Raw genomic sequence first — 26,153 nt, 5'->3', positions numbered from 1 at the left:
TATAACGTTTTGTCAATTTTAGCGTTTGTTTATATTTAGTTAATTAATATTTAGTTTAATGACAAGGTTGCTTGGAAGCATCCGGCTCCGCTTTCAGCTCTCACAAGATAGAAAAATGAATGTTAAAATGCAAAATGTAAATTGTTGATGTTGGAAAAGAGCAACTGCTGAGTTTCTTGCCGGCTTCTTCTCGGTAGAATCTGCCTTCCGATCCGGTGGTAGAATCACTACAAACAGACAGACTTGACGTTTCAAAAGTGCTTATATTAGGCCTACTTGAAATAAATGAATTTTCAATTTTCAATTTTTGAATTTGTTAAATTATCTAGGGACTGTAGCATTACTTTTACAAATGTCTGGCGTTTTTCGGTTCGGATATTAGCAGAAACAGTGATTACTAGGTGTTGCCCGCATTCGTCGTCCGCTTTTCTAACGGTATTTTACGAATTCGTTTGTTTGTTTGTACTCTCCCTCCTTTCAACCAACTGTATGCCAAAAATCAAAACAATTGGTTGTTTAGTTTAGGCGTAAAGGAAGGACCACCAAACAAACAAAATAACTTTCGTATTAATAACATAAGTATGGATTTGTAATTCTCTCAGTATTCATTCAACAAACAATGAAAAAATTAACATTTAATATCTCAATAAATTAGCTATCTTACACAAAAACAATTGCTATTTAATAATGTGCTCATGGCAAAAAATGTACTTATTATTTTTAATTCTAGACAATTTTCTTTTTATTTAAATCAGTAATAATTTTTCTATCACTTAAATATACTCTTATTTTTGTTACATACAATTATACATATTGGCACAGGTGAAATTTTTTATTTTTTTTTTAACTTGTAGCATTTTCAAACTTCAACAACTAGAAATTACTTCAGCTTATGTTCAGATGTTTATTAAAAATTAATTTACAGAATTTTGTTCAACTAACAAAAACCTGCAACTTTTTTTAAAACAGCCAATGGTATATCGGTGGAATGCATTATATGACGTAAATTATAACACTTCATTATATGATACAATCCTCGACGGCAAAACCTCTATCACAGTGTTATGCTTCTTGCTAAATTCATGTTACGATACTAGTGGCGACCTGTCAGTAAAATTCATTCTGTGACGTAAATTTTTAAACTTCTTTATATGTTCATGATAAATTTTAATGTCACTGCCTCTATGACAGAGTATGATGGTCGTTGCTAAATTCATGTTACGCCATCAGAGTGTGATGTCAGTAAAATGCATTCTATGACTTCAATTTTGACACTTCTTTATAGGACAAATTTAAATGTCGCTGCCTCTATGACAGAGTATGATGGTCCTGGCTAAATTCATGTTACGATATCAGAGTGGGTTGTCAGGTAAAATGCATTCTATGGCGTAAATTTTGACACTTCTTTATAGGACGAAATATGAATGTCACTGCCTCTATGACAGAGTGTGGTGGTCCTGGCTAAATTCATGTTACGATATCAGAGTGGGTTGTCAGGTAAAATGCATTCTATGACGTAAATTTTAACACTTCTTTATAGGACAAATTTTAATGTCACTGCCTCTATGACAGAGTATGATGGTCCTTGCTAAATTCATATAACGATGTAATGTCGAATTATATTACCTACCTTGATAATAGTCAAAGAGATTGTGATTTCAAATGCGATACGTAACTAACGCATTAATAATGTTAATACTTTATCTATACGATAATAACCTATGGAAATTATTTACAGTTATTTAATTTTTCGAAGTAGCATCTTCAAATAACTGGTCACACTACTAATGTCCCGTGGCTTCGCACGGACCTCTCTCTCAGGGAATTGAAGGTTTAAGAGTATATAGAAGTAGATCTACGATAAAAGTGTTTTGAGTATTGAGAATCGATTATACAACGTGTAACGAAATTATGAAATACTGTTGAATGGTGCATAAATATATTAAATAAGGAATCACCCTGTAAAAATATTAAATCAAATATTTTTACAAATTTATTTATTTTTCCATACAAACTTATCCAAAAATTATCAGTGTCTACTTATGACAACCCTATTGAAGATAAAAGACCGACACGTGCACAGTACGCTACGCGACGTGTGTTTACTTAAAAACCATTAGGTTACCAAGACTGTGAAGTATTTTTTCGGTTTTCATTTACACGTTGTATAGTATCGGTATTTGACCTTTTTCAGTCATAGCTACGAGTAGTTAGTTAGTTTCATGCGTCTTAAGGAATGTACTCGGCTAGTCTCGCTTAGCATTGCGGTTTATAGAGAAGTCCACATATCATATTATGCGTGTATTATGCAATATTGTGCACCCTTAAAAATGCAGATGTGTCGTTTCTACTGAATAAAATAACACATCTAAACACATCTGATACATAGCGCACAGTTAATAAGCATCGATTATGAGTGAGAAAAAACGAGTTTTGTTTTATGCGTGTAAACAACAAAGCGTTTCGTCTTATTTGTCTAAAATAAACCTAGAACACTTGAATTATACCCCAGATTAGTGTAATAACAGTTAAAATCAACTGCGTGTAGTATTTGCTGCGTTTATACGCAGTTAGAAAAGTCTATGCTTAGAAAAGTCCCACATTTATTTCTACTTGTACCCCGTATGTTTAGAAATGTCCAATGCCTGTTGTCTTGCTGCCCCAGCGGCTGGCGAGCGAGTTGTCTACCAGACAACTCTCAAGAGACAGTAAATAATTTACTTCTAAAGCGTGTGAAGTATTATTTAGGTTTTCATTTACACGTTGTATAGTTGTTGTAACATTTAAAACACTTGCATGCGCCCAGTTATCTTAGAAAAGTCCACTTTTGATGTTCTCGCGCTTATGACCCGCATGCTTAGAAAAGTCCCACTTTTATTTCTGCTTATACCCCGTATGTTTAGAAACGTCCAATGCGTGTTGTTCTTGCTGCCCCAGCGGCTGGCGAGCACTGGTCTACTTGTCGAGTGCGGCGGGGACGTCCCCGTCGCGTTGTCCCTCGGGGCCTCAGCTGCGGTTGACGGAGGACAGCACGTTGGCCTTGGCGCGGTCGGTGGCGGCGGCGGCGGCGTCGCGCATCTCTTTGAGCGTGTGCGCGACGGGCGCGATGGCGTGCGCGGCCGCCGGGCGCGGGAACATACTGTGCAGCACGTGGTTGAAGCCGTTCACCTGGCGGCGAGGAAGGGACATTGTAGCTTCGGTTATTATGAAAATTAGGCTTAATTTGCTATTTTATAAATTTAAAATGCATATAACAATTTTCGGAACCGACAGGATTTGAACCTGCGACTCTCGGGCAATCGCGGGCTGAGCGCTTTCACCAATTAAGCTACGGCTCTCCTACCATCGATGCCGAAGTTAGTATATGCCTTTCACATCAGTCTTATAGCGACTGTGGCGTCATCTAGTAGGAAACGTTGCAGTTTCGATCTACTTTTTCAAAGGTCCATATTACAATGAGACACGTTTGAAACAAGAGATGACACATTGCTTTTTTATATTTTTATAATTTTTATTAGTGTTTTTACCTACACTTGGAGGAACTATCAATTTTATAAATTTAAAATGCATATAACAATTTTCGGAACCGACAGGATTTGAACCTGCGACTCTCGGGCAATCGCGGCCTGAGCGCTTTCTACAATAAAGCTACGGCTCTCCTACCATCGATGCAGAAGTTAGTATATGCCTTTCACATCAGTCTTATAGCGACTGTGGCGTCATCTAGTAGGAAACGTTAGTTTGCTTTACTCCGCGAAGAGCAGGATAATCTGTGTGGTGTAATTTATAGAATAGAATTTAACTGTGAACCACTGTTTGCAAATAGACAGGGGTTATTATAAAAATTAAGCTTAATTTGCTATACTCCGCGAAGAACAGGATAATGTAACTGTGTGGTGTAATTTATAATATAGAGTAGAATAGAATTTTATTGTTCACTGTTTAACCATAGAAAGGCAGTTGACAAGGCCTAGAAAAGTATTCAAAACAGTATACCCACAGCCGAGTGTACTATATTATTAAATAAGTATAAAATAAAAACTAAAAAAAAAAAATCTAAGTATAACCACAGTGAAAAATCAATGTTAAAATATATATAAGTACTAGCTGTTGCCCGCGACTTCGTCTGCGTTGGATTTTGTTTTTAAAGTATTCAGTATCGCTAAGCCTTAAATGAGTATAGTAGTATATATATATATATATAACATGTGACTGTCAATTAATTATAGACAAATAATTTGCAATAAAATAAAATTGTGACTATAATTAAAGATCTAAGCTATCCTATCTCTTAAGTTGGACCAGACTGCTCACGGTGTGCCAATTTAATTTAAAATCGGTTAAGTAGTTTAGGAGTCCATCGCGGACAAACATCGTGACAGGAGATTTTTATATATTAAGATAAGATTATTAATAACAAGCTGACCCGTGCAACTTCGTTGCACCAAATCGGTTATTACCGGAAAACACAAATAAAATGACATTTTCTAAAAATGAATCCTAGTTAGATCGATTTATCGCCCCCGAAACCCCCTGTATACTAAATTTCATGAAAATCGTTGGAGACGATTCCGAGATTCAAATTATATATATACAAGAATTGCTCGTTTAAAGATATAAGATTAAACAAAAGTAAAACATTAAAAAAAAAGAAAAAATCATTGGAGGCAAATAAATTAAAACTAAACAGATTCCTATTTTATTTTTCTTCCTTTTAAATCTCATCACGGTCACTAGCAAAGTCAGCAGAATAACAGTCTCCGCGTCAACTGTCATCAAAAAAAATCATTTAAAGAGTAATAAAGGCTTTAGCAACAACCAATTTTTCAAAACTGTTTAAATTTGAAGATAGGGAGATATTTTATATTATCTGGCAGCTCAATGTGGGAGGAGACCAGTGCCCTGTAGTGGGCCGGTAAAGGGTTGATGAATGAATGAATGAATAAATGAATGTATACACTTTTATTGTACACCTCAGAGAAATTCACAGATACATATACAATAGCAAAATAAGGCTAGCTATAATTTGCCAGCCTTATTGCTATATAGCCATCTCTTCCAGGCAACCATATAAGGTTTATAAGTTAAGGCATACCATTTACAATGAAAAATGTATGTAAGGTATATAATTTATACCTTACATACATTTATACAAGGTATATAATTTATGAAAAATGTAAAATAAAAACAGTTTATATTGGAAAAGAGCAACTGCTGAGTTTCTTGCCGGCTTCTTCTCGGTAGTATCAGCCTCCCGAACTGGTAGAAGAGTCACTACAAACAGACACACTTGACGTTTCAAAAGTGCTTGTATTAGGCCTACTTGTAATAAATGAATTTAGAATTTTTGAATTTAAGGTTGATGCGATGTGAGGATGATGAACCAGCGCCACTCACCATCTGGTTGCAGTTCTTGCGGAACCTGTCCAGTCCGAACGCCCGGATTGCGCGCGAGAACCCGAACACTTGCGAGTCGATCCACGCCGACCGCTTCGCTATCGTTTGGCCGGGCCCCGCTGGCCGGTACTCCACGCGCTCTACCACACTCTGTGGATAATAATAAATAATAAATCTTTATTTGGAACAGTTACAATGGCACTTAAAATACTAGCAAGGGTGGCACTGCAATAGTAAAAACTGTGCTGCATGTACCACCGCCCTGAGTTATGGTACACTAATTATACAAATGTTCCACTAGATTTAGTGTATTTTATATATGTGAGTTGTGTTGTGTGTGCGCGCGTGTGCGTGTGTTTATGTTATAGATACGTAATACAGGATGGCTGGGGATGTCATATATTTCATAGAATGAACTCTTCCGTTTGATCATAGCTCATTTGCATAATCGCTACATAGTATAAAACAAAGTTGCTTCCCGCTATCTGATATATTACTTCATTTGCTTTACGTACTGTCTCTGAGACTTATCTGTGAAACTGAAAACCTAATAGTTTTGGAGTAAACCACTGCAATAGTTTTTCAAGAAATAAATCAGATACACATCTGACACCACATGCACGCAAAATCTGACATCACATGCACGCAAAATTAAAATCAAAGTGTCTCCTGACACTTTATAAGTCTCTTCAGACTTTTGTCAGCTTTGAACAATCTTTCGATGGAGTCTCCTAACTGTGACTTATTTGCAGATGTCTGGAATAAATTACTACGCCAGTTACTTCAGTTTTCTGAAAGAATGTAACTGACTACAAACTTTAATTCTATTTAATTTATCTATTTTTTTTTTGTTTGCTTTTTATTGTTGTTACCATTATATTTAGTGTTTCTCTCTTTTCAATTTTTTTTTGTACCCTAACTTTAAGTAAATACATATTTTCGTGTAGTCCATAAGTATAATGAGAATAATAATGAAATAAAAACAAATAATAATTAGGTACGCGTTGCGTAGCGTAGGTACTATGCGCGTGTCGGTCTTTTATCTACAATGGTGTTGCCATAAGTAAACACTTAGAATATTTTAAATTAGTTTGTATGGCAAAATAAATATGTTTTTTTAATGAATACTTTTATATTTTTGATTTCTTATGAAATATACTTAAGCACTCTTCAACGGTCTTATTATTCAAACGGCCGATTGGCGCAGTGGGCAGCTAGCCTGCTTTCTGAGTCAAGGCTGATGAAACGTTGGTTCGATTCCCACAAACTGGACAATGTTAGTGTAGACACGAATGTTTTTCAGTGTCTGGGTGTTTATTTCCATATTATAAGTATTTAAGTATATTATTCATATAAAATCGGTACTCTTAGTAACCATAAAACAAGCTACGCTTACTTTGGGGCTAGATGGCGATGTGTGTATTGCCGTAATATTTTTTTTATTATTGTGTTTTAATGTATTAAAGCGCCCGTGACGTCTAGTAGTAAAATATATTCACCATAACTTTTGTGTATCCCAAATTTCGGGTGTACGTAATCAGAACCTTTCTCTCTGGATCGACTATGCTCTCTTCAATTATCTTCACTGATTTTGCGCTGAAAAACCTGAAACAAAACGTTGCTAGCTCAAATATCACTAAATACATAAGACGTGCCAACTAAACTTCTTTTTTCTACAAGGCAAGATTAATACTATCCCACAGATCACCTACATTTCTCTTTACCCCAATAATTTGCAGCATATAAATCGCCGACTCTCCCGCCGTCAACACAAATCCTGTTATTTTATCTCGTCTCTAGCAGCCTACGTAATATTTACAAAAACAAGATTATGATTATTATGCACTGTTATTTTGATAAATTATCAAATTTTTAGCTTATCAATGATAAAAGACTTCCTGCCATTCAATTTTATTACAAAATTATACTTATTCATAAACATCATTAACATATTAAAGCTGGTGAGAGGGGCTTTAAAAAAACCGCTTCATACGGGACCGTTTAAGTATTAAGTTAAGACCATTCATAAGCCTACCTACGTTTTTGCCATAAACAATGGGCTTTTAAATAAATGTGGCGGTACGGCGGAATGCAGTTTTTTTTCACGCTCTGACATATGAAAGGGAGCGTCCACAGATTACAGGAGGTGTTTTTTTAAATTTTCTGCTTGATATTTGCTGAGACCCCCCTCTCTCCAACGTAAGATTAGATGAGATTTGACTAGCAGCCTCCCCCCCCCCCCCCTCTTAAACATCACACGTATTTTATGAACGGGGCGTTCATAACATACGTGTGAGTACAAGGATTCTGTTAGTTAAAGTGTGACAAAACACTGCACAGCTATTTCAACGTTATGTCCTTTTATAAATAAGGCCGAGAAGCACGAGGGGGTTGATATCACGCTAACGTTATGCCTCTTTTATTTGTAACGCCCTAAGACATGCATTTGTTTTATTAAAAGCTTAAGTAGGACCGTCTTAGGAGGGAAAGATTAGAATACTCCGCTGCTAATAGTACGATTTAACAAATATTTTTTATCACCATATGATAGTTATTGTGATATTTAGAAGCGGTGATAGCCCAGTGGGTAGGATTTCGACTTCACATTCGAGGGGCCGAGTTCGAATCCCAGCACGCACCGCTAAGTTACTAGCTGTTGCCCGCGACTTCGTTTGCGTTTTATTTTGTTTTTTGATGTGGTGTGGTGGCAATTTAGTTGTAGTTCTAAAAAAATTTAAAGTATTCAGTATCACTAAGCCTTAAATGAGGGGTTTGCTGCTGTCCGCTGAGGAGTTCTTTCCTCTATCTCTAACCACATTCGTCAGATCAACAAAAAGTTTGGACAAAATTAAACACATATTATAACCTCTATAGTACAAAAATAATTATTTAAATCGGTTATAATTTGGCGGAGCTATGGTGTAAAATTGTCAAACACTTTGATTCCCTCTCCCAAAGGACCCGAGCTTAATGTCGGGAAAAAAAGTATTCTATATTACTTCTAGCACTTCCAAGAATATGTGTACAAACTTTCATGAGGATCGGTTAAGCAGTTTTTGCGTGAAAGCGTAACAAACAAACTTAAATTGTCATTTATAATATTAGTAGGGATAGGGAAGTAGGAATAGGGATGTGCGTTTTGAGAAATTAAAACACTTTCTTCAACGGTGTAGGAAAACATCGTGAGGTCAGAGGTCACCTGCATGTCTGAGAGTTCTAAAAAATTCAAAAATGTTTTATTCATGTAGACCTTACTACAGGCACTTATGAAGCGTTCATACATTTAACATATTACACTAATGTACACAACACACACAATACACAATTCTTCATAATGTTCTCAACATACAGAGCTTTTCAAATTAGCTTATTAAATATTCGGTCACTATTTGTTAACCAACTACATCATTATCATCATATGAACGTAGTACAGCCCACTATAGGCAATGAATGAATGAATGAATGAATGAATGAATGAATGAATACACTTTTATTGTTCACCAAAGAAAAAAGTATTTACAGAGATATAAACATAGCGCAAGAGAGTACAATTTGGTGGCCTTATCGCTACATAGCATAATCATTTTCGCAACCAGGCGAAAAAGGAAAAAAGAATAGAGAAAAAATTATGAATAAAATATATATTAAAAAATTATTATTATTTATTTATTATTATTTTTATTCGTATGGAAACAATCTCTTAATTACTTTTAAGCGCTTTTATCCGACAAAAAAAATCTATAAAAAATAGTTCTATAAAAAATGTAAAAAAAAAATCTTATTCCACTACAAGTTAGTAATTGACCGAAATCTAAGTTAAGTGATAATGCATTCTAAGATGGTAACGGTGTAACTACATAGGGGTAGATAGACCCACAATGAGAAGGTGTTAAGGGGTTAAGGGGTCTTTCGGCTCTAAATGCACTGCTGACGGAGTCACCACACTGTGACATATTTGCGGATCCTTGAAACACCGCTGGTAACCATTGCCTACAGTACAGTGAGTAATAGCACCATTTTTTTTGGCATAAAATATATTTTTTTAATTTTTTTTGAGAAGATAGTATAATTACTATTAGGTAAAACTATTGTAAAGTTGATTGAATTGTTGTAATTATGTTTTTGTTTCTGTTTCTATTTTTGTATTTTCTTTTTTTTTGTTCTCGCTTTAATCTGCTATGTATTTAATTAGTGAAATTGGTGTTAACCGTACTAATCGAATTCAAAATAAATAAATAAGGCCATAGTCCACCACTTTGGGTAAGTCTTAAGTTAACCTTTTGTTAACGATACACTAGTTGTTTATTTAAACGGTAAACCTTGAAGGTGACTGTGCAAGAAAATTATCTACACTCAATGCCATATTAGTTAAAGGCAAGGTGATTCATCAAACATCAAAAATTTTTCCATACTTTTAAAAATAGATATACTACAGTAAATTCTTTGAATTTAACGATTTTTCATTATAATAGTTCAAACTCAAATTTCATAATTCTTTATTCAGGTAGATCTATCACAGCCAGATATTAACCGTTTATATATGTTTGCATTATCGGGAGATGATGGTCATAACTACATTAATTAACTTAAACCTCGGAGTGTTATTTCTGGTGGGAGGTTTCGGTCGTGGCTAGTTACCTACCGGCAAAACGTGCCGCAAAGCAATTAAGCTTTCGGGTGCGATGTCACGTAGAAACAGATTAGGATTGGATTAAAAAAACTGCCATACTCCCGAACAGGCTAACCCGCTACCATCAACATTTACTATATTGATTTATTAGGTGAGATTGTACTCAGGGTCCACTTGTAGCGGAATAAAAAAAAAGGTTTCAAATGCACTCTGGTCTAAGAAGAGCCCACAAAGACTAAGCAAGGTAGTCAAGAAGTTAAAAGATTGGAGGGAACAAACCAAGCTCTTTTTCAAAGTTGTTCTTAGGACCCCTATAAAAAGTATTATAGATTAAAAAGTTACGCTAAATTGTTATCATTTCTAGGAACATATATTTCAGTTTTGCTGTTGTTTCGAAAACGTTTTAGCTTTATTTATGTAAAAAGGTTATTTTAGGGTTATGTAATGGTAGAATTAAAGTTTCATAAATACTGCCACTATAAGTAACAAAAAATATCTTCAACTGTAACAAACTTGCCCTCCTGTGTGTGGGTAAATTATTGACTTAAAAATATCTTAATCATTTTTCGGTTGCCATAGTGATCTGTGACCCCTACATTTAAAAACAGCTGCTAACAGCATATTTTTATAAAAACTTCGCACTTATTCCTGTAAAAGTTTGATTGATTCTAGTAGCACTAGTAAGTGCTAACGGAAACCCGTTCCAGAAATAGAATAATGGGTAGACAATTTTCTCTCGCTGCAAATGCTCTCCACATGAATGCAACAGGAAACTATCAATTCAATATTAAAATGATGTCATTCTTGACTTATACATAGTTATGATTTGCAAGCATTGATTTATCTTTATTTATAGAGGTTGTGTTTTCCTTTGGCGCAGTGGGCAGCGACCCAGCTTACTGAGTCCAAGGCCGTGGGTTCGTTTCACACAACTGGAAAATGTTTCTGTGATGAACATTAATGTTTTTCAGTGTCTGGGTGTTTATATGTATTTTCTAAGTATTTATGTACCTATATATAATTTATAAAAATATTCATCAGTTATCTTAGTACCCATAACACAGGCTACGCTTACTTTGGGACTAGATGGCGGTGTGTGTATTGTCGTAGTATATTTATTTATTTATCCATGATTCCATTCAATAGTTTCCTTACAGTTCATACAATTTTCCTTGCATCTATTAGTTAATCTCACTAGGATACTAAAGACTAATGATGCTGATTATTTATCAGCATCATTAGCCCATGACACCAATATTAACATATCACAATGTAAATCTTCTCGGAGAAACTCTGTAGCATTTTTTTTTGAAATTTCTTTTACCAAACGTCGGGGGAAAGAATGCAACCGTTTTAATAATAAGATATTGTTTCAACTAAAATATACAACCCAATCAATTAACCAATATCTGAGGCAAATATGAGAGGCAAATAAAGTCAAATGGCAAAGGCAACATGGAAGCGGCGAAATGAAGGCTTGTAACTTATCTTGGAACATTTTAACATTACGTCCGCAGCTCGGGGTAGGTCTGGATGGAAAAAAGTATTTTGAGCCCTATGCACCACCAGGTGTTGAAGGACTCGAAGAAGAAGAAGAAGAATGGTGAAAATCCAAATCTGTTTAGTAGTTTCTAGATTTTTTCTACTGGCAATAAAACATTTGTTTTAAAACTTAGAATATACCTAGCTGTACTAAAGACTCACTTGAAGGTATACATAAATATATTTACACATTTATAGAGAATAGTTTTAGCAGCAAATGGAAGTGGATTGGTCACACCCTGTGGAGGAACCAGGGCCACATTCCCAGACAGGCTCTTGACTGGAACTCACATGGGAACTGAAAAAGGGGAAGGCCAAAACAAACCTGGCGGCGAACTACCATAGCAGAGGCGTAGGAGATTGGCCTTACCTGGCGTGAAGTTAAGCGTGTGGCCACAAACAGGTCGCAATGGAGAAGTGTTGTTGCCCTGTGCCCCAAAGGGGAGACATAGGACGCAAAGAAGAAGAATAGAGAATACATACCTTTCCCCCCACTTGGGCACCCTATTAGTCTTGGTCAGCAATCTCTTTGTGTACAGACAACCATCCTTCACTTGTCGGCTGCATGTGTCTTCTGATAACACATGTGTGCTGAAAAAAATTAATCAATATAACTCCATGGCACATTAAGTAACCATAAACAGGGTAACTGAATTAGTTTACTTACTGTAATGATTGATTAGGTAATTTACTAAGTTTAAATTTTACCACCTCTGCCTACTAATTTATCACTACCATAATAGAGGGTAAATAGAGTAAAGGAAGTAAAGAGGATCACTAAGAATGGATTTTTCTCCGTAAAAAACTAAAGCGAAAGGGAGGTGAAAGAGTAAGCTATAGATAAAGATAAATGGTGATAGTTATCCAGACAACTGTTTGTATGGATTAACTATGATTGATATAGATGTTGAAGGCCACTAATTTGTCTTGAAGCAGCATGGTGAGTCAACAACCCGCTTTCATGTCAAAGGAGGCCAATGTCACTACTGGCAGTGGGACATTAATGTTTCAGTAATGTTGTTTACTAATGATACATAGGTTAGCTGATGGCCAGTGGGCTTGTCCATGAAGTAACTTGAACAGGCTGCGGATGATGATGACTATGAATAAGTAACATGATTTTAAAGCGGAGATAGCCTAGTGGTTAGGGCTCCAGCTTCACTTTTGAGGCCCGAATTCGAATCCCAGCACACACACCTTTCTTTTTCTAAATTATGAGCATTTTTAGTTATTAAAATATCACTTGCTTTGGTGAAGGAGAACACTGTGGAAAAACCTGAATGCCTGAATGGTCTCCATAATATTCTCAAAGCTGTGTCTAGTCCATCAATCCGCACTGAGCCTGTGTGGACCACAGCGTAAACCCTTCGCATTGTGGGAGGAGACCTGGGCATTGTAGCAGGTTGATACAATGATGAATTTGATTTTGACTTAAACTTTTTACACACCTTAGAGGGTTAGGATACCTTTTCCAGTATCCCAAAGCAACTTGGTCCCAGCTAAAGTTGAAAGTTGTTGAGTTTTCAAAATATCTTGCCATTTTTTTTAAATTTTTTTTCTTTACACAATTTGAATGACTGCTAAATGTTCCTTAACAGTGCACCATTATTTGCTTTCACTAAGACCTGTAATAATAATATTGTTTTATATTTAACGTAAACAACTTAAAATAACAATGCATGTAAAAAGCCTTATATTGATATACCTAAATCCTGTATTATCACTTTTAAAAGTAAAAAAAAATAGAACATTCTACTTTACAAAAAACACGATTTTTTTTACTAAATATTTTCTCACGTATGTACCTACTAATTACATTAGACACATGTATGGTTATTACATAAAACTTAAACTAGGTCGATCGATTACCCATTAACGAATGCCCAAAAACCTTTTGAAGCGATTCTTTTCAACAATTTCGAGTCTAAACACAAAGCGATTGTAGTATGCGACTGCAGTCACGTACTAGTTCCAATCGATTTGAATATTTAATTAAGGTCGTCCGCATCTCAATAAACAAACCCACGATATCACAGTTAGTTGTATAACACCTTTTACAGGTTATTAATTAAACCATTATATCTTACAAACTGTCTATTACGATAAATAAATACTTTAAAGCGAGAAAATGTAAAAAAATCTCTTAATCACCTTCTACCGGAGTTTTATAAGAAAGTATTTAGTAGGCGAGGCTTCGCGAAGATTGCCGTTCGCGACCGCCACTACACCCTAATATACTTATTTTGAACGTTTAATAATTTGATTCTCCATAAACCACATGCTATCATTCATATTTCCAGGTGTTTTTGATAAAATTTTGATAAATATTTTCACAGACTAAGATACGGAAATTTGATCTTGGACTAGGGAAGTGAAAAACGGGATAATGTTACAGAGAATTGTCTCGATTATCGTTTTACATTCGATTATCAATACACTGAAGTAACTTTTGTTTGAAGTTTTGGTTTTTTATTTTTGACAGTAATAATTATGTGGGCATTATGGTCGTGCCAAAATAAATAAGAACAACATTATTTTGCTACAGTGGAAATGGAAATGCTGGGTAAATTCAATGAAACAAGTTATTGAATGCTGTAGAAATAATAATCATCCCCTTTACCGGGATAATATAGATAATGAAAATACTAGGATTTTAATATCACCGGTAATACTTTCCAGGTAAGTTCTTTAAAAGCACACTTTCTAATTTTTGAATAGTCTGAATTGAAAGCAAACTGAAGCAGACTGAATTGAATCTCAAATAATGGAATAACAAAATAATAATTATTCGGTGATGTGCAATCACTAGATTGTACCCATACAAAAGTCAAATACGTATATGCGTATACACATACAGGGGTCGCTGTACTACACGTCACTAGTCTAGTGGCGCAATCGTAATAACGGGCATATCGTGGTAATCATTTGTGGTCATCAATTGTTTAAAGCGGCTAAAGAAGTTCTCTCTTCAAAAATGTACTATTGTAATAAAAAAACTAAATATGAGTTGTTGAATTAAATCGATGGATGTGGGAAAGATATTTTGGTGTTTAACCAATCGATAGAATAAATTAACTCGCACATCCTTATTCTGTCTTGACAAACCACAGGCTAACAATAATGTTAGGATAGTCTATGGACTATAAAATATTGCCTATGGTCATTAGGTTCAGACCACACAAGTTTGGTTTACTGTTATTAAGAATTCTATGGTAATATCTTAAGTCTATAAATTCACTGAAAAGATACATGTTGACGAGTAGGTTTTATTTTCTAAACTCTTTGCTTCAAGAGATCACCGGCTGTTGATCACTTGCAGCATTAAGTGTAAATATTAAGATATCCCGCAACTACCTGTTTATTTTTATATTGGATATCTATATTTTGAGCTTGCAACCGATCGAATAGCCGCTAGAAAAATATAAGTAACATAGGCTACAAATCCATTTTTTTGCGGCTTGTCAGTGCTACTCTACAGCTGCATGCGTTCAGCCGTTCTGTCGTTTTAAAATTCCAGTACATGTTAGCCCTTGCCTGCGATTTCACCTGGTGATATGTGATGATGCAGTCTAACCTGTTATGGAGTATGACAGTTATATTAAACGCGACATCGCACCGGCAGGGTGTTTACGTATCTCGCGACAGGTTTGCGACAGGCGTAAATCTTGCAATCACTGCTGTCAAACGTCACTTTTGTTTATTTATTGAATGGAAAAGTGGAGTTTGACAGCAGTGATTGCAAGATTAACGCCTGTTGCAAACCTGTCGCGTTCCGCAGGAGAACGCTAAATTGCTTAGCGGCACGTCTTTTCTGTTAGGATTGTAAGTAGCCACGGCTGAGGCCTCTCACCAGACCAGACGAGAGAAAATTCTAAAATTAGAAATTCCCAAATAGGACCCCCGACTTAAAATCGTAGCGCCTGCTGCTACGTCAGGGAGGATGTCAAAATCAAAATTATCCAAAGAACTAAAGGATCAACAAAGAACGCCTACTAAAACCCCAAAACATAACAATCCTTTAAAAAAATTGCACCCGGCTCATGTAAAAGAGCCGCAAGGGCTCTCGTATAAAGATACGAGAGCGTCTTCTTTAGAATAAGAATCTCAAAATAACCATTGTAAAATTGGTCACCCTTTGGTACAAATATGGCAACCACCAACCGGAGCCTAGTGCTCACTTGAAATAACAAATAAACCGAAATACGATTAAACGTTTTTTCAATTCCACTCTAACTTTAAATTAAATAATAAACAATAACAAAAAAATTGGTTGTCTGTAAAGTCGGCTTACTGACGATAGTTGAACGTGACAACGTCGTAAGAAAATACTGATAGAATGGTTGCATTTTTCAAAAGAAAATTTTAATTTTATTTGTTTGATAGATATTATCGTTGCTATAAACAATTGACACCACATTCACTTTTCACTGCACTTCATCCTTGCCGAAAACATGTAAATGTATTATTGGATAGAAGCTGTCCACGCGGACGCATCGCTCACTCAAGTAGGAGAGAGACAGATGTCGAACGCGGAGGCCGACTGTGCCTCTTTGTCCCTCGTTCCGCGCTCTCGCTTGCACTTCAAGCCTTGAATGGAACGCCTCAGAGCGAGGTAACGCCGCCTACGTCATGTTTTTTCGTGCGTGCAGCCGGCTCCATCGAATTATAAGTCGTTGTCACGTCAAAAATGACACAGTAGTAAACATCGTAACTCTTAAAAATAACTAATACATTTTGAAGTGCAAAGCTATCCCTAAATAATTTGTTTGATACTGGCACATCCATACATGGATGGACTCTGAATCATGCCACCCACATTAAAAATTTTGTACTACGAGTTTATTAGAAAAGAGGCTCTAACAGTTAGCTTGGACATCGCAAAAGCCTTCGATCGGGTATGGCATAAGGCACTTAAAACGAAGCTACCATCCTTTGGGCTGCCTGAGAATTTGTATGTGCCTGAGCGTTTGAATAGACAGCTTCCTTAATGGGCGCGCACCATTAATGTCGCAGTCGACGGTTTTTGCTCTAAGTCTAAGCCCATTAATGCTGGTGTTCCGCAGGGTTCAGTGTTATCGCCCACACTGTTTATTATGCACATACATGGCATGCTCGATAATAATAGCTTCCATTGTTATACAGTTATACGGGTGATGCTCTTTATAACCGCACCTCACGCCGTAGAATAAATTCCATCCTCATGATCTGGATGCATAATATTCTTCTACAATTTCAACTCAACAAAAATACCAGATTATTTGTACCGCACACTTGCAAATTGTGGACCCATCTCCCATCTGATGTGTTTCCTCTAAAATACAATCTAGGGTAATTCAAGGGCGGATAAACAAATTTCTTAAAAGCCGGCAACGCATCGGTGGCTCCTCTGGTGCTGCAAATGCTTTTGGGCGGCGGTGATCACTTAACATCAGGTGACCCATATGATCATTTGCCCGCTATTAATATAAAAAAAAATCCTACTTGGTAAATTGCATCTAAAAATATGTAAAACAGTCGGTTGCGACATAATGAATGCTGATAAATTCCAAACCGCACATAATCACCACGAATTCCTATAAGATATTTGAGATTGCCCAATAACCCAAATAAAACCATGCAATAGCTTCCCTTTGTTTTGAAACACTGATGTTTTTAGATAAACTGCGAAATTTGGGTCGACTCTTATCTAAGCAATATACCTATCATTATATGAAGTCCACCTTATTGGCGCTACGCCGCGAGGTGACAGATCAGATCACACATAGACAATAATCGCATTCACGAATATTTTATTCATGTAGACCACAGGCATTTGACGGCCGATTGGGGCAGTGGGCAGCGACCCTGCTTTCTGAGTCCAAGGCCGTGGGTTCGATTCCCACAACTGGACAATATTTGTGTGATGCACATGAATGTTTTTCAGTGTCTGGGTGTTTATCTATGTATTATAAGTATGTATATTATTAATAAAAAATATTCATCAGTTATCTCAGTATCCATAACACAAGCTACGCTTACATTTGGACTAGACGGCGATGTGTGTATTGTCGTAGTATATTAATTTATTATTATTTATGAAGCGTTCTTTATAATTTTAATGGCACTAACATGCCAATTTTCTCCTCGTCATTGATTGTATTAAGTCTTCGACCTGGGTGTCTATAAAACAAGAGTGAGTGGGCATCCTTTATTTTTTTTTCTTCTTTACACAGATTAGCCAATGTCAGGTCAGTGGGCATCTTCTAGGCAAGCGCGTGCGATCTTAGGCCTCATGATCGCGCTAGTCTATTAGTACGAAAGTTTAATGGATGTATTCGTATTTTGTATGATATATAAGTATATATAGATGATGGTAAGTCAAAAAAAACATCGCCTTTAAACAAAGGCGGAAATTCCAACCCCATCCAACAATTTGAGGAGTTGGTGTTAATCCGCCCTTTGGCGCCCTTTGGCGGCACTTTGAAGGACGTGTTCCTTGCATGCCCTGTGACATGTTGCTCAGTTTATAGTCGAATAGTTGCTCATGTTGCTCAGTTTATAGTCGAGTAGTTGCATTAATGCTGGTGTTCCGCAGGGTTCAGTGTTATCGCCCACACTGTTTATTATGCACATACATGGCATGCTCGATAATAATGTTATACAGTTATACGGGTGATGCTCTTTATAACCGCACCTCACGCCGTAGTAATAAATTCCATCCTCATGATCTGGATGCATAATATTCTTCTACAATTTCAACTCAACAAAAATACCACATTATTTGTACCGCACACTTGCAAATTGTGGACCCATCTCCCATCTGATGTGTTGCCTCTAAAATACAATCTAGGTTTATTCAAGGATTTGCCACCCTACGTCCATTTGTTGCACAAATAAGTTTTTAAGATAACAAAATAAAACCCCATCATTTTGTGGGCTCTTCTTAGACCTAAGCGCGTTTTGTCTCAGCTTTATTTTTAAGTTAACGAATGTGGGTAACTATCCCCATCAACTCACAATAATGGTTACATTTATATTATGTGAACGCTTTATAAGTGCCTGTTATGGGTCTACCTGAATAAATAAATTGGATACTTTTCATACCGAAAAACAATACAGTTCGTTCGGGATAGGCGATTAAAGTTTTTGTAAATTTTTCTATACAAATAAATCAATCCTAACGTCCATCCAACAATTTGAGGAGTAGTTGTTTATCCGCCCTTTGGCGGCCTGCAAATTGCAGGACGTGTTCCTTGCATGCCCTGTGACATGTTGCTATGTTTATAGTCGAATAGTTTATCAGGTGGGCCATCTATATGACTCTTATTTGCTATTATTTACTTTATTATTAGGATACAAATGCTCGGGTGTAAATAATTGCTCTAGCCAGGTTGCTTAATAAATAGTTTTAAATGGCAATGTGAGATGGTGATGACAAAAAAACAACCGGCTAAGTTTGTTGTTGGCTTCATCTTAGAACAGGGCGCGTTTGGAACCCTTCTAGCTTTAGTGTTAAGTTGACGCCATTAACTCACATCTATGTCAATGTTTACATGTAATGTACGCATCTAAAGTACCATCTATGTGTCTATTTGAATAAAAAAATATTTGACTTTGACTTTTTTACCTAATAATTTAGGCGTTGTCTAAAGAAAAAAAACGCTTCACTAACTCTTAGCCCTTAGGTAATAACTATTGGTGGACGGTTGATGTATGCCTAGGAATCTCCTTAGAGTAGGCGTTACTTATTAAATTGATGCCTTGTTCGACGTTAGTGAAAATGGGTTGTGTTGTGACTAAGGTGACTAGTGTTTCCGGAGCCCCCACTAACACCAGACCAGCACGGCTAGCATGGCCAGGAGACAATTATATCTCCCGGGAAAGGACAAGTGGAAATAATATCCAAATAATTTTTGATACCGAACCGGTGGTAGAATCACTACAAACAGACAGACTTGACGTTTCAAAAGTGCTTATATTAGGCCTACTTGAAATAAATGAATTTTGAATTTTGAATTTTGATACTCTCAACAAAAAAAAAACTATTATAATGTAAAAGAATACCTGAGTGACAGCAATATACCTACTTAGTTAACTTTTCTAACTGTATAACTACATTTGTAATTGTATTATTTGCCTAATTAATTTAAAATGACGTTATTACTTATTTCTGATAAATGTATTTTTATTCTTTAAATTGTAATGTAATTTATATTTTATTTTTTATTTTTATAAACATTTGCACACTGTCTGTGACAGTCGATTGTCAAGGGTCTGTTTAATGAAATGTGTTCTTGTTATGTACCCACAATTTGGCAAATAAATAAATATTATTATTATTATTAATAATATATGTGTATTAATAAACGGGGGTAAACTTCTCCAATTCCATGTCCCCGTGCTTTAGCAGGTGCTTTAACACGTCAATTATATCCGTTGTCAGTGGATATAATCGGAGGATATAATTTTTGTCGCCTTGCAGAGCAGACATAATTTACAAATAATATATTCCTGTATAACCCCAGCTGTCGAGCCCCATGGTGCAGCGGTGAGCGTTGTGGAGTTAAGTTTGAGATCCCGAGTTCGATTCCCGGCTGGGGAGATTTGAGAATTTAATGTTTTCCGAATTGTCTCGTGTCTTCCGAAGCTTTAATAGCGCAGTAGGTAGGAGCTCGACTTCACTTTCGGGGACCGAGTTCGTATCCCAGCACGCACCTCTAACTTTTCTAATTAATGTGCGTTTTAAATAATAAAAAATATCACATGCTTCGACGGTGAAGGAAAACATCGCGAGGAAACCATCATGCCTGAGAGTTCTACATAATGTTCTCAAGTTCTGTATTATTAAAAAAAAAAAAAAAAGGTATGTGGAGTCCAAAAATCAGCACTGGGCCAGCGTGGTGGACTACTGCCTTAACCCCTTCTCATTGTGGGAGAAGACCTGTGCCCTGTAGTTGGCCAGTATTGGGACGATATGATGATGATGATGAAGAATTTTCTCTGGTCTGGTCTGGGAGGCTTCGGCCGTGGCTAGTTACCACCCTACCGACAAAGACGTGCCGGTATGATTTTGCGTAGAAACCGAGGATATGGGATAATATAACTGCTTTACCTAACAGGTTAGCCCGCTACCATCTTAGACTGCATCACCACTGGCACCAGGTGCGATTGCAGCTATGGGGTGACTTTTAGAGAAAAAAAATAAAAAGTGTGTGTCAGCTCCACCGCACGACTGGAGTTTACTCCTTAAGTATGATTATCGAAACATACACAAAAAGTGTTTATTTAGCTGAATAAAGATTAATAACATATGAAAGGGTAAATTAAAAATCCTGTGCAATTTATTCACACACGGCGGAAGTGTAACTTCTTAAAAGTAGCCTAAGAAAGATTGAGGTGGATGTAGAGTATCAGAACTATTAGGATAAATGTAATGTTTATTATTTAGTTTCCATGGTAAAAAGAATAGGAAAAAAAAATTATAATGTTTTCTATCTCACTCTGTCCCATATAATTATGTGTTTGTTTCTTTACCTAGATAATATTCGGTTTCCTTGGTAACTTAAATAGGAAAAATAAGTTAATTAAACGAAAGCGACGTTGCATGTTTGCGCATGCAACTTCGAAAACGTAACGAGGTCATTCATCAGTAGATTTTACTTCTCACATTTTTCTCATACCGGGCGCCTTATATATGAAAATCGATTCTTAAGGAGTAAACTCCAAAAATAATAATAAAAAAAATCGGAGTAACATATCTCGATTACAATTGCGCTTCATTCCAATCCCGTACCTACATAAACGAGTTGTTCTCAGGGCCGAAAGTATAAACTGCTGAATTTATTCTCGCGCGTTTATTACGACTCCCGACAACGGTATTACTTATTCCTTACTGCACTCTGTTCGCGAATCGTGTACATAGATAAATAAACAAATAATAGAAATAAATACTTATAATCCCTACTAATATTATAAATGTGAATGTAAGTTTGTTTGTTACGCTTCCACGCAAAAACTACTCAACCGATCATCACGAAACTTTGTACACATATTCCTGAAGGTATTAGAAGTAATATAGGATGCTTTTTATAACGCAATTAAGCTCAGTTCTTTTGGGAGAGGGGACGAAAGTGTTAGACGATTTTACACCAAAATGCCGTCAAATGATAACCGACTTAAATAATTACTTTTGTACTTTAGAGGTTATAATGTCTGTTTAATTTTGCACAAATTTCGTGTAGATCTGATGATGTGAGTGGAGAAAGAGGACCGAACTCCTCAGCGGACGGCAGCAAACCCGTCATTTAAGGCTTAGCTATCCTAAATACATAAGGTGCAGACACATAGGCATATGAATCAACTAATAATGCGATTTCGATTCTTCCTTTAACGAATACTATTTTTTGTAAGTGATAGGAAGAGCTGAGATTGATTAGAGAGTTTTTTTTATAATAATAATAATAATAATAATAATAATAATAATTATTATTATTATTATTATTTTTTCTCAGTTATTTATTACAACAAAATTATAATATTTTACACAATTTTATAACGCAATTAAGAATGTTGAGTCGACCGTTGTTGTTCCGATAGTCGTTTCAGTCAATGGTCTTCTCGCGAAAAGCTTCGACCAACATCTCAAGAAGCTTTCGCTTGGTTGTTGGATCAAGGGTCGGATGCAGAAGGCAGTACTCCTTGAAACGGCGCGTATTGTGAGGAGGTTTCTCACCTTGGAGCCCTGACCACCGGTTGCTTGGGCATTCAAAAGCCCCGCAAGCGGAGGGTGGAAGATTTTTTTTTTTTTTTTATAAATTTTTAATAGTGTTTTTTTAATTTATTCTTAAGCATTGTTAATAATTTCAAAAAAAAAAAAAAAAGAAAAATAATAAATGATAGAATTATTATAATAATAATAATAATAATAGCTTTTATTGAACAATCTTACAAAAATAAAATTTGAAATTTATCCTAATCTAAAGTTACTTAATAATAAACTTAAATATGAAATAGTCTAATTGACACCGGTTTTAAGATTGTCTTCCGTTTCCGCAAAGGCCTCCCCTAGAGCTTGCCACACTTTCCTGTTAACGGTATCACAGTTCACACGACAGTTCTTTTTAGATATTTTTTATTATGTGAATCGTTTTTTATTTAAACTATTCCAAACCTTTTCGTATTACACAACTTAAAAATTTCAGTAGAATTACACCTAGATTGAACGCCACATGTCGCGGGCAACATCTAGTATACATTTAAACACCGAGACATTGAAAAACATTAATGTTCATCACACAAAGATTTTCCAGTTGTGGGAATCGAACCCACGGCCTTGGGCTTAGGAAGCAGGGTCGCTGCCCACTGCGCCAATCGGCCGTCAAATGTATCTTTTACACTCAATAATTTATTTATTAGTAATAGATTAATATGATAATACATAAATAGTTATAATAAATATTATATACACCCAGCCACTGAAAACATTCATGTTTCATTAATAACACAAACTTGTTCCAGCTGTGGGAATCGAACCCATAACCCTTGGACTCAGAAAGCACGATGCCCTCTGCGACAATCGGCTGTCAATGAAGATGATATAAAATGTATGAGTTATAATTTTTTGTTGACCAAAACAAACAGACTTTGTAGAAGAACTAAAAAGCAAGAAATAAACATTTTCTACAAGATGTTTGAGTCGGTGACAAGAAAAATGTAAAATTACTGAGTGCACATATACTTTGTATACGGTTTCCTTTTTATTAGTAGGTGCCTACTACCTAGCAAGGAAAGTACCTAGTAATTTTCTAAATCCATCTAATTGAGAACCTTCTCATCTTTTATAAGTCGGTCGGAAATTTAAGGGCACGCTTTTTATAACCCTTACAATGCCTTAAGGTTTTTGTATATTTATTGTTTTACTAGCTGATGCCCGCGTTTGTTTTTTAATATGGCGTTCAATTTAGTTGTAGTTCTAAAAAAAATTAAAGTATTCAGTATCGCTAAGCCTTAAATGAGGGGTTTGCTGCTGTCCGCGGAGGAGTTCTGTCCTCTATCTCCAACTACATTCATTAGATCTACACAAACTTTGGGCAAAATTAAACATAATATAACCTCTACAGTAAAAAAATAATTATTTAATTCGGTTATAATTTGTCGGAGTTATGGTGTAAAATCTTCAAACACTTTCATCCCCTCTCCCGAAGGAACCGAGCTTAATGTCTGGATATAAAGTATCCTATATTACTTCTAACACTTCCAAGAATATGTGTACAAAGTTTCATGAGGATCGGTTAAGCAGTTTTTGCGTGTATAATAATAATAAATTTTATTTCATTAACAATTTCATTCTTAGTTAATTAATACGCTGAGATCTCCTTTTAAGCATATAATATACTTGTACCAGGAGGTCTCGCTCTTCTATAACAAAATGTGTACATACGTTGAGCAAATTTTTCTAATTCAGCTGAATATTATTAAATTTTTTTTTTTAATATTTTTTTTTTTGACGTGACGTCTTATAAATTGGTTTGCCGGGTGACACTTCAAGAAACTGCGTTACGCTCCGCTCACGTTATGCGCTCACAATGACAGCGAGTGAGAGGCACGCGTCCCTTCCACTCGGGCATGGTTAGCCCGCCTAAGAGCGAGAGAGACAGACATAAAAAGTGAAAGGCACGCGTCCCTTTGTAGTAAACGCTGTTTCATTGTACGCAAATGTATTGCAAGTTATTGTATGTATATTTGTATATAAATACGTATGTATGTGTAAAGGTAAAAATAAAATTTTGTTAATATGAAATTCAGTGCGAGATTCTTTGTATAAATTAATGTTTTAAATATAATTCTTTGTATAAATAAATGTTTTAAATTGTTACTATTATTTCATCCTTCTTCCTACTATACGAATGAATATTCACATTAAAATTATTTTACCACTCAAAGTCGTTGTCACGTAAAACTTTCGCCCGTATACCGACTTTACAGGCAACCAATTTTTTTTTTTATCATGCTTGCAACAAACAAACTCACATTTGTCATTTATAATATTAAGTAGGGATAGGGATAGGGATATCATTTGACCGCTTATTGCATTACCCTGTGTGCACGCCTCTGCCTCTAATCATCATCATCATATCAACCCATTACCGGCCCACTACAAGGTACGGGTCACCTCCCACAATGAGGACCCCTCCTCATTAAGGCCGTAATCCACCACGCTGGCCCAGTGCGGATTGGTGGACTCCACACACCTTTGAGAACAGTATGGAGAACTCTCAGGCATGCAGGTTTCCTCAGGATCTTTTCCATCACGGTTGAAGCAAGTGATATTTTAATTGATTTAAACGCACATTACTTACAAAAGTTAGAGGAGTTAAAATTACTATAAAAAGTAAATTATACTTACTTCTCGGCGAAAGATTTGCTCGATTCCTTTATTGCACTTCGCTAAGAAGGATTCGTTCACGAAAATCAACGTTTTTTCACGATGACTCGCTTCCGCGTACTACATTTGCGAAAATTTATGTAGATTTTTCTTTTCTAACGTTCATTGCTGGTTAAGCATGAATTCGTTTGTTTTCATTGTTGGGTTCTGTTCTTTTAGCTAGCAATGGATGGTGAAGTAGGTTGATGTTAGTTGTGAAAGATGTTTCTGGTGAAAGGCAACGCTGAACGTTACAAAGTGCGAGCCTTTTGTCTGGATTAAAGTGTGGTTTTACTAGCGCGTTTTTTTTTATTTAAAGAGCGTTTTGCACATACGAAATCTATTTTGCAGTGTTTATAGTATTTACGTCTACATTTTGTGCGCAGGATGTTAAACGAGGTCTGGATGGTTTGCTGAATTTTGATGTATTTCACGTGCGTTTTAAAACTCTCAGCTAGTATTTACCTGGATTGGATATGCTAAGCTTTTAACAACTTTCTAGTGCTGGTTGCCTGTATGCCACGAAGAGCATGTTAAGCCATCGATCCCGGTTATGATAATTAAAATATTGTCCGCATAATCGTTAATTTTCGCCAATCCAATGAAGCCGCGTGGTAGATATAAACTCTATAAATCGTCATGAATGTTGTCTGAATGTCCAATGTGACGATAATTTGAAAGTCAAAGTTTATTCAATCTATCCGTAATCTATAGATATATTAATTCGAAACGTTATTAGCATCAAACAATTTAAAATGCACAAGTCTTAGTTTTAATATTATATCTTCGAAAGTGTGTTTGTTTGTTTGTCCTTCCTTCACGCCCTTATAAAGCAACCAATGAACTTGATTTCTGGCATAGAGTTAGTTGGAATGACAGAGAGTAACATAAACGTTTTATCCCAGTAAAAAAAACGGTTCCAACGGCGTTTGTGAACCGTTATAAACGCGGACGTTATATTATATATACAACGTCACATGTGTTACTGACATACTGTGGAAGATCACTAATACGTATACACTAAAAATAGAAAGGGACCCAAAATGGAGCCCTGTGGTACAGGGCTCAATTTACTTATAATATATCTACAATCTTGTAGGAGGAACCTCACCCTAAGCGCAGGGCGGATTGCGCGCGCAATTCGCCGCCATTCCTGCCTGCAGTTGTATTCCGCGCGCCCAG

General features: G+C 36.0%; 1 protein-coding gene across 4 annotated transcripts; it reads right to left on the bottom strand.

Annotated features, from left to right (window-relative positions):
• Window positions 1–2,107: 2,107 nt before the first annotated feature.
• On the bottom strand, window positions 2,108–13,920 carry LOC120632329 (protein preli-like). 4 transcript variants are annotated; one of them, XM_039902174.1, is made up of 6 exons: window positions 13,721–13,920; window positions 13,018–13,194; window positions 12,053–12,160; window positions 6,897–7,002; window positions 5,398–5,547; window positions 2,108–3,168 (listed from the first exon to the last, which is right to left on the bottom strand). In XM_039902174.1, the coding sequence occupies exons 2-6, from the start codon at window positions 13,107–13,109 to the stop codon at window positions 3,007–3,009; spliced, it is 618 nt and encodes a 205-aa protein (XP_039758108.1). In that variant the 5' UTR covers window positions 13,110–13,194; window positions 13,721–13,920; the 3' UTR covers window positions 2,108–3,006. The 4 variants fall into 4 exon arrangements, with proteins under 4 accessions (XP_039758108.1, XP_039758110.1, XP_039758111.1 ...); XM_039902176.1 differs by lacking the exon at window positions 13,721–13,920 and adding an exon at window positions 13,439–13,530; XM_039902177.1 differs by lacking the exon at window positions 13,721–13,920 and adding an exon at window positions 13,375–13,393.
• Between the last annotated feature and the right edge of the window lie 12,233 nt (window positions 13,921–26,153).

Source organism: Pararge aegeria, chromosome 19 (assembly GCF_905163445.1).
Source record: "Pararge aegeria chromosome 19, ilParAegt1.1, whole genome shotgun sequence".
In the NCBI taxonomy this organism is placed as follows: domain Eukaryota; kingdom Metazoa; phylum Arthropoda; class Insecta; order Lepidoptera; family Nymphalidae; genus Pararge; species Pararge aegeria.
The sequence above is the reverse complement of the archived record's forward strand: the minus strand, read 5'-3'. Positions and strand labels throughout refer to the sequence as shown.

Coding starts and splice junctions, on each gene's coding strand:
- LOC120632329 (XM_039902174.1), bottom strand. CDS start 13,109: ATGGCAAGATATTTTGAAAACTCAACAACTTTCAACTTTAGCTGGGAC. Junction 12,161..13,017: donor AGGTATCCTAACCCTCTAAG/GTGTGTAAAAAG, acceptor AATTTTTTTCAG/CACACATGTGTTATCAGAAG. Junction 5,548..6,896: donor TGGGATACACAAAAGTTATG/GTGAATATATTT, acceptor TATTATCCACAG/AGTGTGGTAGAGCGCGTGGA.